Source organism: Oryx dammah, unplaced genomic scaffold (genome assembly GCF_014754425.2).
Source record: "Oryx dammah isolate SB20612 unplaced genomic scaffold, SCBI_Odam_1.1 HiC_scaffold_23, whole genome shotgun sequence".
In the NCBI taxonomy this organism is placed as follows: Eukaryota; Metazoa; Chordata; class Mammalia; order Artiodactyla; family Bovidae; genus Oryx; species Oryx dammah.
In genome coordinates, this window is record NW_024070207.1 from 82,140,956 (window position 1) to 82,155,622 (window position 14,667).

The 14,667-nt window shown below is 42.2% G+C and overlaps 1 protein-coding gene and 1 long non-coding RNA gene across 2 annotated transcripts in view; both read left to right on the forward strand.

Moving 5' to 3' along the window:
* LOC120882169 overlaps nt 1-14,667 on the forward strand; it is a 74,589-nt gene that overhangs the window by 54,885 nt on the left and 5,037 nt on the right. The window lies entirely within an intron of this gene.
* LOC120882166 (palmitoyltransferase ZDHHC3-like) lies at nt 1,575-2,756 on the forward strand. Its single transcript, XM_040266038.1, has one exon. It carries the CDS (start codon nt 1,820-1,822, stop codon nt 2,600-2,602), a length of 783 nt encoding a protein of 260 aa, XP_040121972.1. The 5' UTR covers nt 1,575-1,819; the 3' UTR covers nt 2,603-2,756.

Below are 14,667 nucleotides of genomic sequence, written 5' to 3' on the forward strand. Positions count from 1 at the left end.
TGGTTTTAGCTCTTGTATTTAGGTTGTTGATCCATTTTGAATTAATAGTATAGGTATGAGGTAGGGGTCCAACATCATTCTTTTGCATATAAAAATCCAGTTGCACCAGCACCCTCTGTTGAAGAGACTATCCTTACCCCCACTGAATGGACTTGGCACTCTTGTCAAAAACCACTTGGCCATTTGATTTGTCTTTTTCAAGATTGTTTTGACTATTCAACGCCCCTTGAAATTCCATATGAATTTGAGGATTGGCATCTCCACATTTCTGCAAAAAGGCTGTTGGAATTTTGATAGGGATTTTGTTGAATCTGTAGGTTGCTTTGTGTATTAGTAACATCTTAATATAAAATCTTCCAATCTGGGGACTTCCCTGACAGTCAAGTGGTTAAGACTCCAAGCTTCTAATGCAGGGGGTGTGAGTTCAATCCCTGGCCAGGGAACTAAGATCCCACATTCTATGCAGAAAAAAAAATCTACCTTCATTGTGGCATGTGGCATCTTTAGTTGTGGCATGTGGGATCTAGTTCCCTGACCAGACATCGAACCCAGGCCTCCAGCATTGAGAGTGCAGAGTCTTAGCCACTGGACCACCAAGAAAGTCCCCTACAGATATCTTTTAGATGGTATTGTAAATGAAATTGCTCTTAATTTCATTTTAAAACACAACTGATTTTTAAGTGTTGATCTTATTCCTTGCAGCTTTGCTGAATTTATTAGATCTAGGCCTTTTCTGCATCTGAAATGCCCTTTCTGCATCAGTTGAGACGATCATATAGGTTATTTTTTCCCTTGTTCTATTAATGTGATGTATCTATAACCCTGATTGATTTTCTGATGTTGAACCACTCTTGCATTCCTGGAACAAATCCCACTAGATCATGATGTATAATCCTTTCAGTATGCTGTTGGATTCTGTTTGCTAGTGTTTTGTTGAGGATTTTTGCATCTGTATTCATAGGGGATATTGGTCTGTAATTTTCTTGTGATATCTTTGGTTTTGGTAGGGCCAGACTTTTCATTATGGGTGCACTCAGCATTCCTGGATGTATGTACTGTGTTAGCTAAAGCAGCTAGCAGTATTTCTAAGATTAGTCCTACTGATTGAAACCTGGACTCAACAGTGTTAGTCGCTCAGTCGTGTCTGACTCTTTTTGACCCTGTGGACTGGGGCCCGTCAGGCTCCTTTGCCTATGAAATTCTCCAGGCAAGGATACTGGAGTGGGTTGCCATTCCCTTCTCCAGAGAATCTTCCTGACCCAGGGATCGAACCTGGGTCTCCCGCATTGCCGGCAGCTTCTTTACCGTCTGAGCCACCACACCGGGGAAGCCTGTACTCAACAGTAGCCTATGTTAATTGTACAACTGTACAGTGTAGAGGGAGGAATCCAAATGTTAGTGACATCGGTGGTATGCTGGTGAGCATAACTGACTTCCAAAGGTTTAGGGCAATAAGAGTGCTGGGCGCCGCCGGCTCTTGCAGCCGCCGCCACCCCACTGAGGGGCGCTTGATGGGCGCGCCGCCTCACGTCCGGCTGAATCCCGGAAGCTGCGGCGCCTCCTGCCGGGGAGCCATCGCTGCAGCCTGAGGTCGGGTCCCGGGTCGGAGGCTGCCTGAGGAGCGACGACGGTGGCGGCAATGGGAGCCCCACCGGGAGTCTGGGACTGAGGAACTGCCTGCGGCTTCACAAGGCCAGTATGGACAGAATAACTTAGGATGTTTATCCCCGCCCGCTGCTTCTGAGACCTTGAGTGGAAAACAGAGTGCCTCCAGTCAGAGAAGTGCGTGCCATCTTCCCGCCCCTATCCGACGGGCACCATGTGGTTCATCCACGATGGCTGTGGCATTGTCTTTGCCGTTGTCACCTGGTTTCTGGTCTTATATGCGGAGTTCGTGGTCCTCTTCGTCATGCTGATTCCATCCAGGGACTACATGTACAGCGCCATCAACGGAATCGTGTTCAGCCTGCTGGCCTTCTTGGCCCTGGCTTCCCACTGCCGGGCCATGTTGACCGACCCTGGGGCTGTGCCCAAAGGAAATGCCACTAAAGAATTCATCGAGATTTTACAGCTGACGTCTGGGCAGGTGCTGTACAACTGTCCCAAATGTTGCAGCATCAAGCCCGACCGAGCCCACCACTGCAGGGTTTGTAAGCGGTGCATTCGGAAGATGGATCACCATTGTCCCTGGATCAACAACTGTGTCGGCGAGAAGAACCAGAAGTACTTCATCCTGTTTACAATGTACGCAGCTCTCATTTCCTTGCACGCCCTCATCTTGGTGGTATTCCACTTCATGCATTGCTTTGAAGAAGACTGCAGCTCCTCCTCGCCCACCACGATGACCCTCCTCGTCTTCCTCGGCTTGGAAGCGCTGCTCTTCCTCATTTTCACATCAGCCATGTTCAGGACCCAGATGCGCTCCATCTGCACAGATGAGACGGGAATAGAACAACTGAAAAAGGAAGACAGAAGATGGGCCAAGAAAACAACATGGGTGAACCTGAAAGCCGTTTTTGGCCACCCCTTCTCTCTAGGCTGGGCCAGCCCCTTTGTCATGCCAGACCAAGGGAAGGCAGACCCGTACCAGCATATGATCTGAAAGACCCTGACCAGCATTGCCACTCAGACACAAACCACATCCCAGCACTACCCTTCGATTGGGTCTTATGAATGTCCAAACCAAAAAACCAACACAACTCTAAATAAAACATTTTTTGTTTAATGTCTCAAGTAAAATGGCAGAACATTGCAGAAAAAAAAATTCTCTGTGTTTTGTTTTTAAAAGATCATCCTTTCTGCTTTTCTTTTTTCCTTTTAAAAAATATAATAATTTTATTTATTTTTCACTGGGCTGGGCCTTCATTGCTGCATGCAGGCTTTTCTCTAGTTGCTGTGAGCGGGGCTACTCTGTAGTTGTACTGCAGCTTCTCAATGCATTGGCTTCTGTTGTTGCAGACCACGGGCTCTAGGGCATGCCGGCTTGGTTTTGGCTCATTGGCTCCAGAGCAGAGGCTCAACAGTTGTGGCATATGGGCTTAGTTGCTCCATGGCATGTGGGATCTTCCCGTACTAGGGATCAGACCCTTGTCTCTTGCATTGGCAGGTGGAGTCTTTACCACTGAGCCACCAGGGGAGCCCTCTTTTTTACTTTTTAAAATCATTTGTTACCCATTCATCTGCTGATGGACATCCAGGTTGCTTCTCTGTCCTAGCTATTGTAAATATTGCTGCAGTGAACATTGGGGTACAGGTGTCTTTTTCAATTCTGGTTTCCTCGGGGTATATGCCCAGTCGTGAGATTGCTGGGTCATATGGTAGTTTTATTCCTAGTTTTAAAGAAATCTCCATACTCTTCTCCATAGTGGTTGTATCCATTTGCATTCCCACCAACAGCGTAAGAGGGTTCCCTATTTTCCATACCCTCTCCAGCATTTATTGTTTGTATACTTTTAGATGATGGCCATTCTAACTGGTGTGAGATGGTACCTCATTATGATTTTGATTTGCATTTCTGTAGTAATGAGCTCGGAGAAGGCAATGGCACCCCTCTCCAGTGCTCTTGCCTGGATAATCCCATGGACGGAGGAGCCTGGTGGGCTGCAGCCCATGGGTCGCTACAAGTCGGCCACGTAGCAGTAATGAGCTATAGTGAGCATCTTTTCATTTATTAGCCATCTGTATGTCTTCTTTGGAGAAATGTTTGTTTAGATCTTCTGCCCACTTTTTGATTGGGTTGTTTGATTTTTTGGTATTGAACTACTTGAGCTGCTTGTATATTTTGGAAATTAATTCTTTGTCAATTGTTTCATTTGCTATTATTTTCCCCCATTGTGAAGGTCGTTTCTTCACCTTGCTTATAGTTTCCTTACATACACACAATGGAATATTACTCAGCTATAAAAAGGAACCCATTTGAGTCAGTTCTAATGAGGTAGATGAACCTATTATAGGCTATTATACAGTGTAATATTGTAGAGAGTAAGGCAGAAAGAAATAGACAGGTACCATATATTAACACATATTTGTGAAATCTAGAAAGATGGGACTGACAATCTTACATGCAGGACAGCAAAGGAGACACAGACATAAAGAACAGACTTTTGGGATCAGTCAGAGAAGGAGAGGGTGGGATGATTTGAGAGAATAGCATTGAAACATATACATTACCATATGTAGAATAGATAGCCAGTGAGAGTTTGATGTATGATGCAGGGCACCCAAAGCCGGTGCTCTGTGACAGCCTGGAGAGATAGACTGGAGAAGGAGGTGGGAGGGGGCTTCAGAGGTAGTGGACACATGTATGCCTATGGCTGATTCATACTGATGTATGGCAAAAACCATCACAATATTGTAAAGAAGTTATCTTCCAATTTAAATAAATAATTTTTAATAGATTTTTAAAATTTATTTATTAAAGGAAGGTTTGCTTTACAGAATTTTGTTGTTTTCTGTCAAATCCAACATGAATCAGCCATTGGTATGTCCCCTCCCTCTTGAACCTCCCTCCGAGCTCCCTCCCCATCCCACCCCTCTAGATTGATACAGAGCCCCTGTTTGATTTCCCAGAGACATACAGCAAATTCACATTGGCTATCTATTTTACATTTGGTAATGTAAGTTTCCATTTTACCCTCTCCATACATCTCACTTTCTCCCCTCTCCCCATGTCCATAAGTCTGTTCTCTATGTCTGTTTCTCCACTGCTGCCCTGAAAATAAATTCTCCCGTACCATCTTTCTAGATTCCATATATATGCATTAGTATATGATATTTATCTTTCTGTTTCTGACTTCTTCACTCTGTATAATAGGCTCTTGGTTCATCTGCCTCATTAGAACTGACTGAAATGTGTTCCTTTTTATGGCTGAGTAATATTCCATTGTGTATACGTACCACAACTTCTTTATCCATTCATCTGTTGATGGACATCTAGGTTGCTTCCATGTTCTAGCTATTGTAAATAGTGCTGCAGTGAACATTGGGGTTCAAGTGTCTTTTTCAATTTTGGTTTCCTCAGGGTATATGCCTAGGAGTCATATAGTGCTGGGTCATATGGTGGTTTTATTCCTGCTTTTTTAAGAAATCTAAGTACCATCATCCATAGTGGCTGTATCAATTTACATTCCCACCAACAGTGTAAGAGCATTCCCTTTTCTCCACACCCTCTCCAGCATTTATTGTTTGTAGACTTTTTGATGATGGCTATTCTGACCGGTGTGAGGTGATATCTCATTGTAGTTTTGATTTGCATTTCTCTAATAATGAATGATGTTGAGCATCTTTTCATGTGTTTGGTAGCCATCTGTATGTCTTCTTTGGAGAAATGTCTGTTTAGATCTTCTGCCCACTTTTTGATTGGGTTGTTTTTCTCATATTTTGTATGAGTTGCTTGTATATTTTGGAAATTAATCCTTTGTCAGTTGTTTCATTTGCTATTATTTTCTCCCATTCTGAGGGTTGTCTTTTCACCTTGTTTATAGTTTCCTTTGCTGTGCAAAAGTTTTTAAGTTTGATTAGGTCTCATTTGTTTACTTTTGTTTTTATTTCCATTACTTTAGAAGGTGGGTCATACAGGATCTTGCTTTGATTCATGTCATCAAGTGTTCTGCCTATGTTTTCCTCTAAGAGTTTTATAGTTTTTGATCTTATATTTAGGTCTTTAATCCATTTTGAGTTTATTTTTGTGTACATTATTAGGAAGTGTTCTAATTTCATTCTTTTACATGTAGCTGTCTAGTTTTTCCAGCACCATTTATTGAAGAGGCTGTCTTTGCCCCATTGTATATTCTCGCCTCCTTTGTCGAAAATAAGGTGCCCATAGGTGCATGAGTTTATTTATGGGCTTTCTATCTTGTTCCATTGGTCTATATTTCTGTTTCTGTGCCAGTAGCTTAGTGTCTTGATGACTGTAGCTTTGTAGTATAATCTGAAGTCAGGAAGTTTGATTCCTTCAGCTCCATTCTTCTTTCTCAGGACTGCTTTGGGTATTCTAGGTCTTTTGTGTTTCCATATGAATTGTGAATTTTTCTGTTCTAGTTCTGTGAAAAATGCCATTGGTAATTTGATAGGAATCTCATTGAATCTGTAGATCACATTTGGTAGTATAGTCATTTTCACAATATTGATTCTTCCTACCCAGGAACATGGAATATCTCTCCATCTGTTATCTCATCTTTGATATCTTTCATCAGTGTCTTATAATTTTCTGTATACAGGTCTTTTATCTCCTTAGGTAGGTTTATTCCTAGATATTTCATTCTTTTTGTTGCAATGGTGAATGGGATTTATTTCTTAATTTCTTTTTCTGATTTTTCATTGTTAGTATATAGCAATGCAAGTGATTTCTGTGTATTGATTTTGTATCCTGCAACTTTGCTAAATTCACTGATTAGTTATAGTAATTTTCTGATAGTACCTTTAGAGTTTTCTATGTATAGTATCATGTCATCTGCAAACAGTGAGAGCTTGACTTCTTCTTTTCCTATCTGAATTCCTTTTATTTTTCTTCTCTGATTGCTGTAGCTAGGACTTCCAAAACTATGTTGAATGATAGTCGTGAGAGTGGACACCTTTGTCTTGTTCCTGATCTTAGAGGGAATGCTTGCAGTTTTTCATCACTGAGAATAATGTTTGCTGTGGGCTTATCATATATGGCCTTTACTATGTTGAGGTAGGTAGGTTCCTTCTGTGCCCATTTTTTGAAGAGTTTTAATCATAAATGGGTGCTGAATTTTTGTCAAAGGCTTTTTCTGCATCTATTGAGATGATCATATGGTTTTTATCTTTCAATTCGTTAATATGGTGTATCACATTGATTGATTTGTGTATATTGAAGAATCCTTGCATCCCTGGAATAAACCCAACTTGATCATGGTGTATGAGCTTTTTAATGCGTTATTGAATTCTGTTTGCTAGAATTTTGTTGAGGATTTTTGCATCTATGTTCATCAGTGATATTGGCCTGTAGTTTTCTTTTTGTGTGTTGTCTTTGTTTGGTTTTGGCATCAGGGTGACGGTGGCCTCATAGAATGAGTTAGGAAGTGTTCCTTCCTCTGCAATTTTTTGAAAGAGTTTTAGATGGATATACATTGGCTCTTCTCTAAATGTTAGATAGAATTCACCCGTGAAGCCATCTGGTCCTGGGCTTTTGTTTTTTGGGGGGATATTTTTTTTTTATCACAGTTTCTATTTCAGTGCTTGTAATTGGGATGTTCATAATTTCTATTTCTTCCTGGTTCAGTCTTGGAAGATTGAACTTTTCTAAGGATCTGGGACTTAAATCTTCACTGAAGATGGATTCTTACCCCTTGTGGTCTGAGAGGGCCGGGACCAGGGCTGAAGCCCTAAAAACTGTCCTTGACACAGTGGCCTCATGCCCCATGTGAGCACAATGCCTCCTGATTTGTGAAATCAATTGCCTGCCTTGTACTTTATGGGCCCTGGGTGTGTAGAATGATTTTGGAGGTGGGGGGTGGAGATGAAAGGGGTCTTATTTGTAGTCTGAATCACAAGTTATATTCCAAATGATTATTTGGAAGAATGTGAAAGAAAGAAGTTTTTCCAGTTTAAAATGCCTTGCGGAGTTGCTCAGTCGTGTCTGACTCTTTGTGACCCTGTGGACTGTAGCCCACAAGGCTCCTCCGTCCATGGGATTCTCCAGGCAAGAGTACTGGAGTGGGTTGCCATTTCCTTCTCCAGGGGATCTTCCCAACCCAGGGATTCAACCCAAGTCTTCCGCATTGTAGACAGATGCTTTACCGTCTGAGCCACCAAGGAAGTCCTTAAAATGCCTTACACAATCACAAGAAGAAAATGACGTAGCTTCAGGCAAGCCCTGTTTCCTTTGTTTCTTCTGCTTACTGTCTGAGCACCCAACCTCCCTCCCTCTCCTAGTACAGTGTCCATTCAGCAGTGTTACTGCCTAAGTGAAACAGCCACAGACCCCCCCAACCTGTTGACCCCCCTCTTCCTCATTTTGTAAATTTTTGCAGTGGGTTTACTTTCTGATATTTTAGACCCATAAATGTCTACATACCCATATCTTGTCTGTATTTCAACCTGAGAGACAGTGGACCTGCGTTAGCTGACCGTGATGCAAGGGCAACATTACAAAGTTGAGAGATGACTGTCCTTCCGCTGGAATTGGCAGACACCTAAGCCTGCAGTACTGAGACTGAGTAGCGTTTCCACTTGCACACTTGTGTGTTGAATCTTAGTTGAAGGAGGAAGGGCCTGAGGACGGGGAGGGGGATGCGGGGGGGTTGGATGCAGGTGAGAGGACGAGGAGCACACATCAAATGCAGAAGTCACAGAAATCCAGATGCTGACCATCTCACACGTGGTATTGTTTTTAAATGATCACCACAAACCTTTGTTTTAATCTTCTGCTTGGGGTGGGTTTGGGGTGAGGTTTATTAAATCAGCCCTGGGTGGGGAGAGATTTCATCTAGCTATGTGATCTTTCAGAAAACTAAGTGGAACATGCTGCCTCTTTTCAGTTCTGCCAGTGCTTCCACATGGAAACCAAACGCAGTAAAATTTTTCAAAAAAAAAAAAAAATCAGAGTGCTGGAATCAATTCATTCTGTATAACCCACCTAACTCACCCCCTAACTATGTGGACACTCCTTTCACAAAGGCTTCAAGACATGCATTATGAGATAGGCAGAGACTAGCTAGGTGATCATTAGGCCTGTTTTTATTCTTCCTTTTTGGGACAAATTCAGATTATATCTTTCAGCATCCCTTGCAGTTGAATGTGACCGCTGTCTGAGTTCTAGCTAATGGAACGTGAGCAGAAGTGCTATACACTACAGTCTAGGCCTAGCTCATTAAAACCTCCCACATGGTCTTACCTTCTTTTATTTGGCTGGGATGGAGATGACAATAGTACAATGGTGACCACATTTTGAAGGTGGCAGATCAACTACACAGAAGATGCCAAGACCCTGAATCACCACTTAGAAAAAGGCAGTCCAGCTATTAATGGTTATTTTGGAAGATTGCAGGAGCAAGAAGTAAATGTTATTGTCTTAAATTTCACAGATTTTTTTTCTGTCTCAGAAGCTAACTTTACTTTTAACTAATACAAATAAGCACCAGCCTCCTTAAAAACATTGTAGTGGTTTTTTTCCCTGTAATTTGGGTTCATGATAAGAGATGGGCCCCCTGATTTCAATGGGGTTGACCTTTAGAGACAAGTCTGTTCTGATCCCTATAATGGACAGCAGAACCATAGCAGAAATCAAGAATGGTGATTGACCTGTGGGGATGTGTATTGGTGGCTAATTAAACGTGGTTACCCTAGGGCCAAAGAGATGGACAGCCTAATAAGGTCCTACTTGATTCATGTAACCAAAAAAAAATCTAGTCTAGCACATGGAGACTTGATCTAGTTCCCAAAATGTAGAGTCCCAGCCTCTCCCCCTAGTTCATAGACTGGAGCCCTTTGAATGAAAGGGAGGGTCTACTTGAAGTAATACTTGCTACACTTTTCACAAGGGTGTATTGTGAACTCTCCCTCCTTGATTTTCCCACAGGAACCTGTAGCCAACATAATTGTGCCTTGGGGACAGGGAAATACCCAGACCTTTTGAAATATAATGGATACTGGTTCTGAATTAATCCCCCATGACCTAGACTATCATGATGGTCCACCATTCAGAGACGTATAAGGTCATACATGAAGATTCAGCCTGAGTCCTCATTTTGGGCCCAGGGGTTCCCAAATCCCATCCTGTGGTTTGCTGGTTCCTGGGCACACCATGGGAATACACATGGTGCAGATGGCATAAAGGGTAGGACAGCTACATATGGAGAACAAAGTTTTGAGTGGAAAGATCAGATTGAGGATCTCTCTGGAAATCAACAAAAAAGGATAAAGAGATAAATAAAGAGATTAAAAAAAAAAAACTAAAGAAGTGGGGGGTAAAATGAGAAGGGGCCATACTATGATAATAGGAGTCCCAGACACAGAGAAAGATAAAAGTGGAAAAACCAATCTGTTTTGTGAATGAATGCCTGGAGCTGTCATGATGACATGCTAATGGTCCCATTAAGCATGAAGCTGTCTGTGTGCAGCAGCACTTGCCACCAAATACGATTAAGCTGTCTGACAAGGATGCCCACTCACACCACTGTTATTCAACATAGTTTTGGAAGTTTTAGCCACAGCAATCAGAGGAATAAAAGTAAAAGGAATTCAGATTAGAAAATAAGTAAAAACTGTTTGCAGATGACATGATCCTCTACATAGAAAACCCTAAAGACTCCACCAGAAAATTGCTAGAGCTAATCAATGAATATAGTAAAGTTGCAGGATATGAAATTAACACACAGAAGTCCCTTGCATTCCTATATACTAACAATGAGAAAACAGAAAGAGAAATTAAGGAAACAATTCCATTCAGCATTGCAACAAAAAGAATAAAATACTTAGGAATAAATCTACCTAAAGAAACAAAAGACCTATATATAGAAAACTATAGAACACTGATGAAAGAAATCAAAGATGACACAAATAGATGGAGAAATATACCATGTTCATGGATTGGAAGAATCAATATAGTGAAAATGAGTATACTACCCAAAGCCATCTATAGATTCAATGCAATCCCTATCAAGCTACCAATTTTTCAGAGAACTAGAGCAAATAATTTCACAATTTGTATGGAAATACAAAAAACCTCGAATAGCCAAAGCAATCTTGAGAAAGAAGAATGGAACTGGAGGAATCAGTTCAGGCTATACTACAAAGCTACAGTCATCAAGACAGTATGGTGCTGGCACAAAGACAGAAATATAGATCAATGGAACAAAACAGAAAGCCCAGAGATAAATCCATGCACCTATGGACACCTTATCTTTGACAAAGGAGGCAAGAATATACAATGGAGAAAAGACAATCTCTTTAACAAGTGGTGCTGGGAAAACTAGTCAATCACTTCTAAAGGAATGAAACTAGAACACTTTCTAACACCATACACAAAAATAAACTCAAAATGGATTAAAGATCTAAATGTAAGACAGAAACTATAAAACTCCTAAAGGAAAACATAGGCAAAACACTCTCTAACATAAATCACAGCAGGATCCTCTATGACCCAATTCCCAGAGTAATGAAAATAAAACCAAAAACAAACAAATGGGACCTAATTAAACTTAAAAGCTTTTGCACAATGAAGGAAACTATGAGCAAGGTGAAAAGACAACCTTCAGAATGGGAGAAAATAATAGCAAATGAAGCAACTGACAAAGAATTAATCTCAAAAAATACAAGCAACTTCTGCAGCTCAATTCCAGAAAAATAAGCCACCCAATCAAAAAATGGGCCAAAGAACAAAACAGACATTTCTCCAAAGAAGACATACAGATGGCTAACAAACACATGAAAAGATGCTCAACATCACTCATTATCAGAGAAATGCAAATCAAAACCATAATGAGGTACCATCTCACGCCGGTCAGAATGGCTGCTATCAAAAAATCTACAAACAATAAATGCTAGAGAGGGTGAGAAGAAAAGGGAACCCTCTTACACTGTTGGTGGGAATGCAAACTAGTATGGCCACTATGGAGAACAGTGTGGAGATTCCATAAAAAACTGGAAATAGAACTGCCATCAGTTCAGTTCAGTTCAGTTCACTCAGTCGTATCCAACTCTTTGCGACCCCATGAATCGCAGCACACCAGGCCTCCCTGTCCATCACCAACTCCCAGAGTTCACTCAGACTCATGTCCATCGAGTCGGTGATGCCATCCAGCCATCTCATCCTCTGTCGTCCCCTTCTTCTCGTGCCCCCAATCCCTCCCAGCATCAGAGTCTTTTCCAATGAGTCAGCTCTTCGCATGAGGTGGCCAAAGTACTGGAGTTTCAGCTTTAGCATCACTCCTTCCAAAGAACACCCAGGACTGATCTCCTTTAGAATGGACTGGTTGGATCTCCTTGCAGTCCAAGGGACTCTCAAGAGTCTTCTCCAACACCACAGTTCAAAAGCATCAATTCTTCGGCACTCAGCTTTCTTCACAGTCCAACTCTCACATCCATACATGACTACTGGAAAAACCATAGCCTTGACTAGATGGACCTTTGTTGGCAAAGTAATGTCTTTGCTTTTGAATATGCTATCTAGGTTGGTCATGACTTTCCTTCCAAGGAGTAAGCGTCTTTTAATTTCATGGTTGCAATCACCATCTGCAGTGATTTTCATATGACCCAGCAATCCCACTGCTGGGCATACACACCGAGGAAACCAGAATTGAAAGAGACACGTGCACCCCAGTGTTCATCGCAGCACTGTTTACAATAGCCAGGACATGGAAGCAACCTAGATGTCCATCAGCAGATGAATGGATAAGAAAGCTGTGGTACATATACACAGTGGAATATTACTCAGCTATTAAAAAGAATGCATTTGAATCAGTTCTAATGAGGTGGATGAAACTGGAGCCTATTATACAGAGCAAAGTAAGCCAGGAAGAAATATACCAGTACAGTATATTAACACATATATATGGAATTTAGAAAGATGGTAATAATGACCTTATATGTGAGACAGCAAAAGAGACACAGATGTTAAGAACAGACTTTTGGACTCTGTGGGAGAAGGCGAGGGTGAGATGATTTGAGAGAATAGCATTGAAACATGTATATTATCATATGTGCATGGCTGATTCATGTGAATGTATGGCAAAAACCACCACAATATTATAAAGTAATTAGCTTCCAATTAAAAGGAAAAAAAAAGTAAGCTGTCTGAACAGGTGTCTCATACTCACACTGGCTGCACTGCCATCCCTTTCTCACACTTGAGTCTAATGGGGTGTTCCCTGTGACCAGGTGATTCAGAGGCACAATAGTTAAGCTTGGTTCACAGATTGTTTTGCATAGTATTTTGGTACCAGCTGGACATGGCTAGCTGCAGTGTTATAGCTCCACTTAGGGTTGATCCTGGGGACAATGGGAAGGGAACTTTTCAGTGACTGGTCACACAAATGGTCAGAGGTTTAGATATCCACTGATTCGTGCATAGTTAGTAATGACTTGGCTAGGTGGTCCAGAACTTAGAACAAGATTGAAATATTGTTCAAGGGGGAGGTCTAGGAAAGAGGCATATGGATGTCCCCTTTGGAATGGGTGTGAAGGTATTCATATCACACATAAATGAGCAGCTGCTGGTGCTGCTGCTGCTAAGTCGCTTCAGTCATGTCCGACTCTGTGCGACCCCATAGATGGCAGCCCACCAGGCTCCCCCATCCCTGGGATTCTCCAGGCAAGAACACTGGAGTGGGTTGCCATTTCCTTCCCCAGTGCATGAAAGTGAAAAGTAAAAGTGAAGTCGCTCAGTTGTGTCCGACTCTTAGCGACCCCATGGACTGCAGCCTACCAGGCTCCTCCATCCATGGGATTTTCCAGGCAAGAGTACTGGAGTGGGGTGCCATTGCCTTCTCTGAAATGAGCAGCAGAATCAACTGTTGAGGAAGACTCAATCAGATGGATAAGATGTCCTGTCCTGTGGATGCCAGCCAACTTCATTTTCTTATCCAATGAACTCCTGAACAAAATGGCCATGGTGGCATGCATGGAATTTAGACACAAGCTCTACAATATAAACTTTCACCAAGGCAAGTCTGGCTATAGCAACTGTTGAGTACCCAACCTACTGACAGCAAGGGTACACCAAGCTCCACTATTGGAATCATTTTGCAGTGGCAACTGATTACAGGCACAGTACAAAATGAAAAGAAACCATTTGGACCCCCAACATTATACTGGCAAGAAGCAAACTGGGGAAACTACTCACCTGCAAATATGTGCTTAGTGTTAGTTGCTCAGTCGTGCCCAAATCTTCACGTCCCCTTGGACTGCAGCCTGCCAGGTTCCTGTGTCCAAGAGATTTTCCAGGCAAGGATACTGGAGTGGGTTGCCATTTCCTTCTCCAGGGGATCTTCCCAATTCAGGGATCGAACCTGGGTCTCGACTGAGCTACAAGGGAAGCCCTTTCATGAAAAAGGAAGGAAAGCACAGAGGGTAGGACCAAGAGCCCAGAAAGCAGAGCCAAGCAGAGCCCAGAAACCCTAGAGAATTATTTCCAGGCCTTGAAACCTAATCCAGGAACTTCCATGTGCCCAGTGGGATTTCACAATTGCTATAGACCAGTGATTCCTTTGTGTCTCCCATTTCCCCTTTTTGAAATGGAATGTCTGTAGCCAATATCCTGTGGCTGTTCCATCGTTGTATGTTGGGGTGTGTTGGGGACAGATAACTTGTCTCTAAATTTCACAGATCTACCGGTAGTGGGGGAGAGGGGAATAGTACTTAAAGAGCCACACTTAAGGAATACACCAAAGGAGCCCTTCACACTTGGACCTGATTTAGATGAGATTCTGGACTTTCAGACAATGCTCTAATGAAGTGAGACTTTTACAGACCTTGGGAAGGGGTAAATGTATTTTGCATGTGGAAGGGACATAAATTATTGGGGCCTGAGGACAAACTGTAGTAGTCTCCAAGGTGGCTGCCAATGATCCCCACCTCCTGGTATTTACATCCTTGTATAACCCCCTCCCTGAGAGTGTGGCCTGGACCTAATGACTTACTTCTAGTGAGTGGAATATTGTAAAAGTGGTAGGATGTTATTTCTGAGACTAGGTTATAAAGACTGTG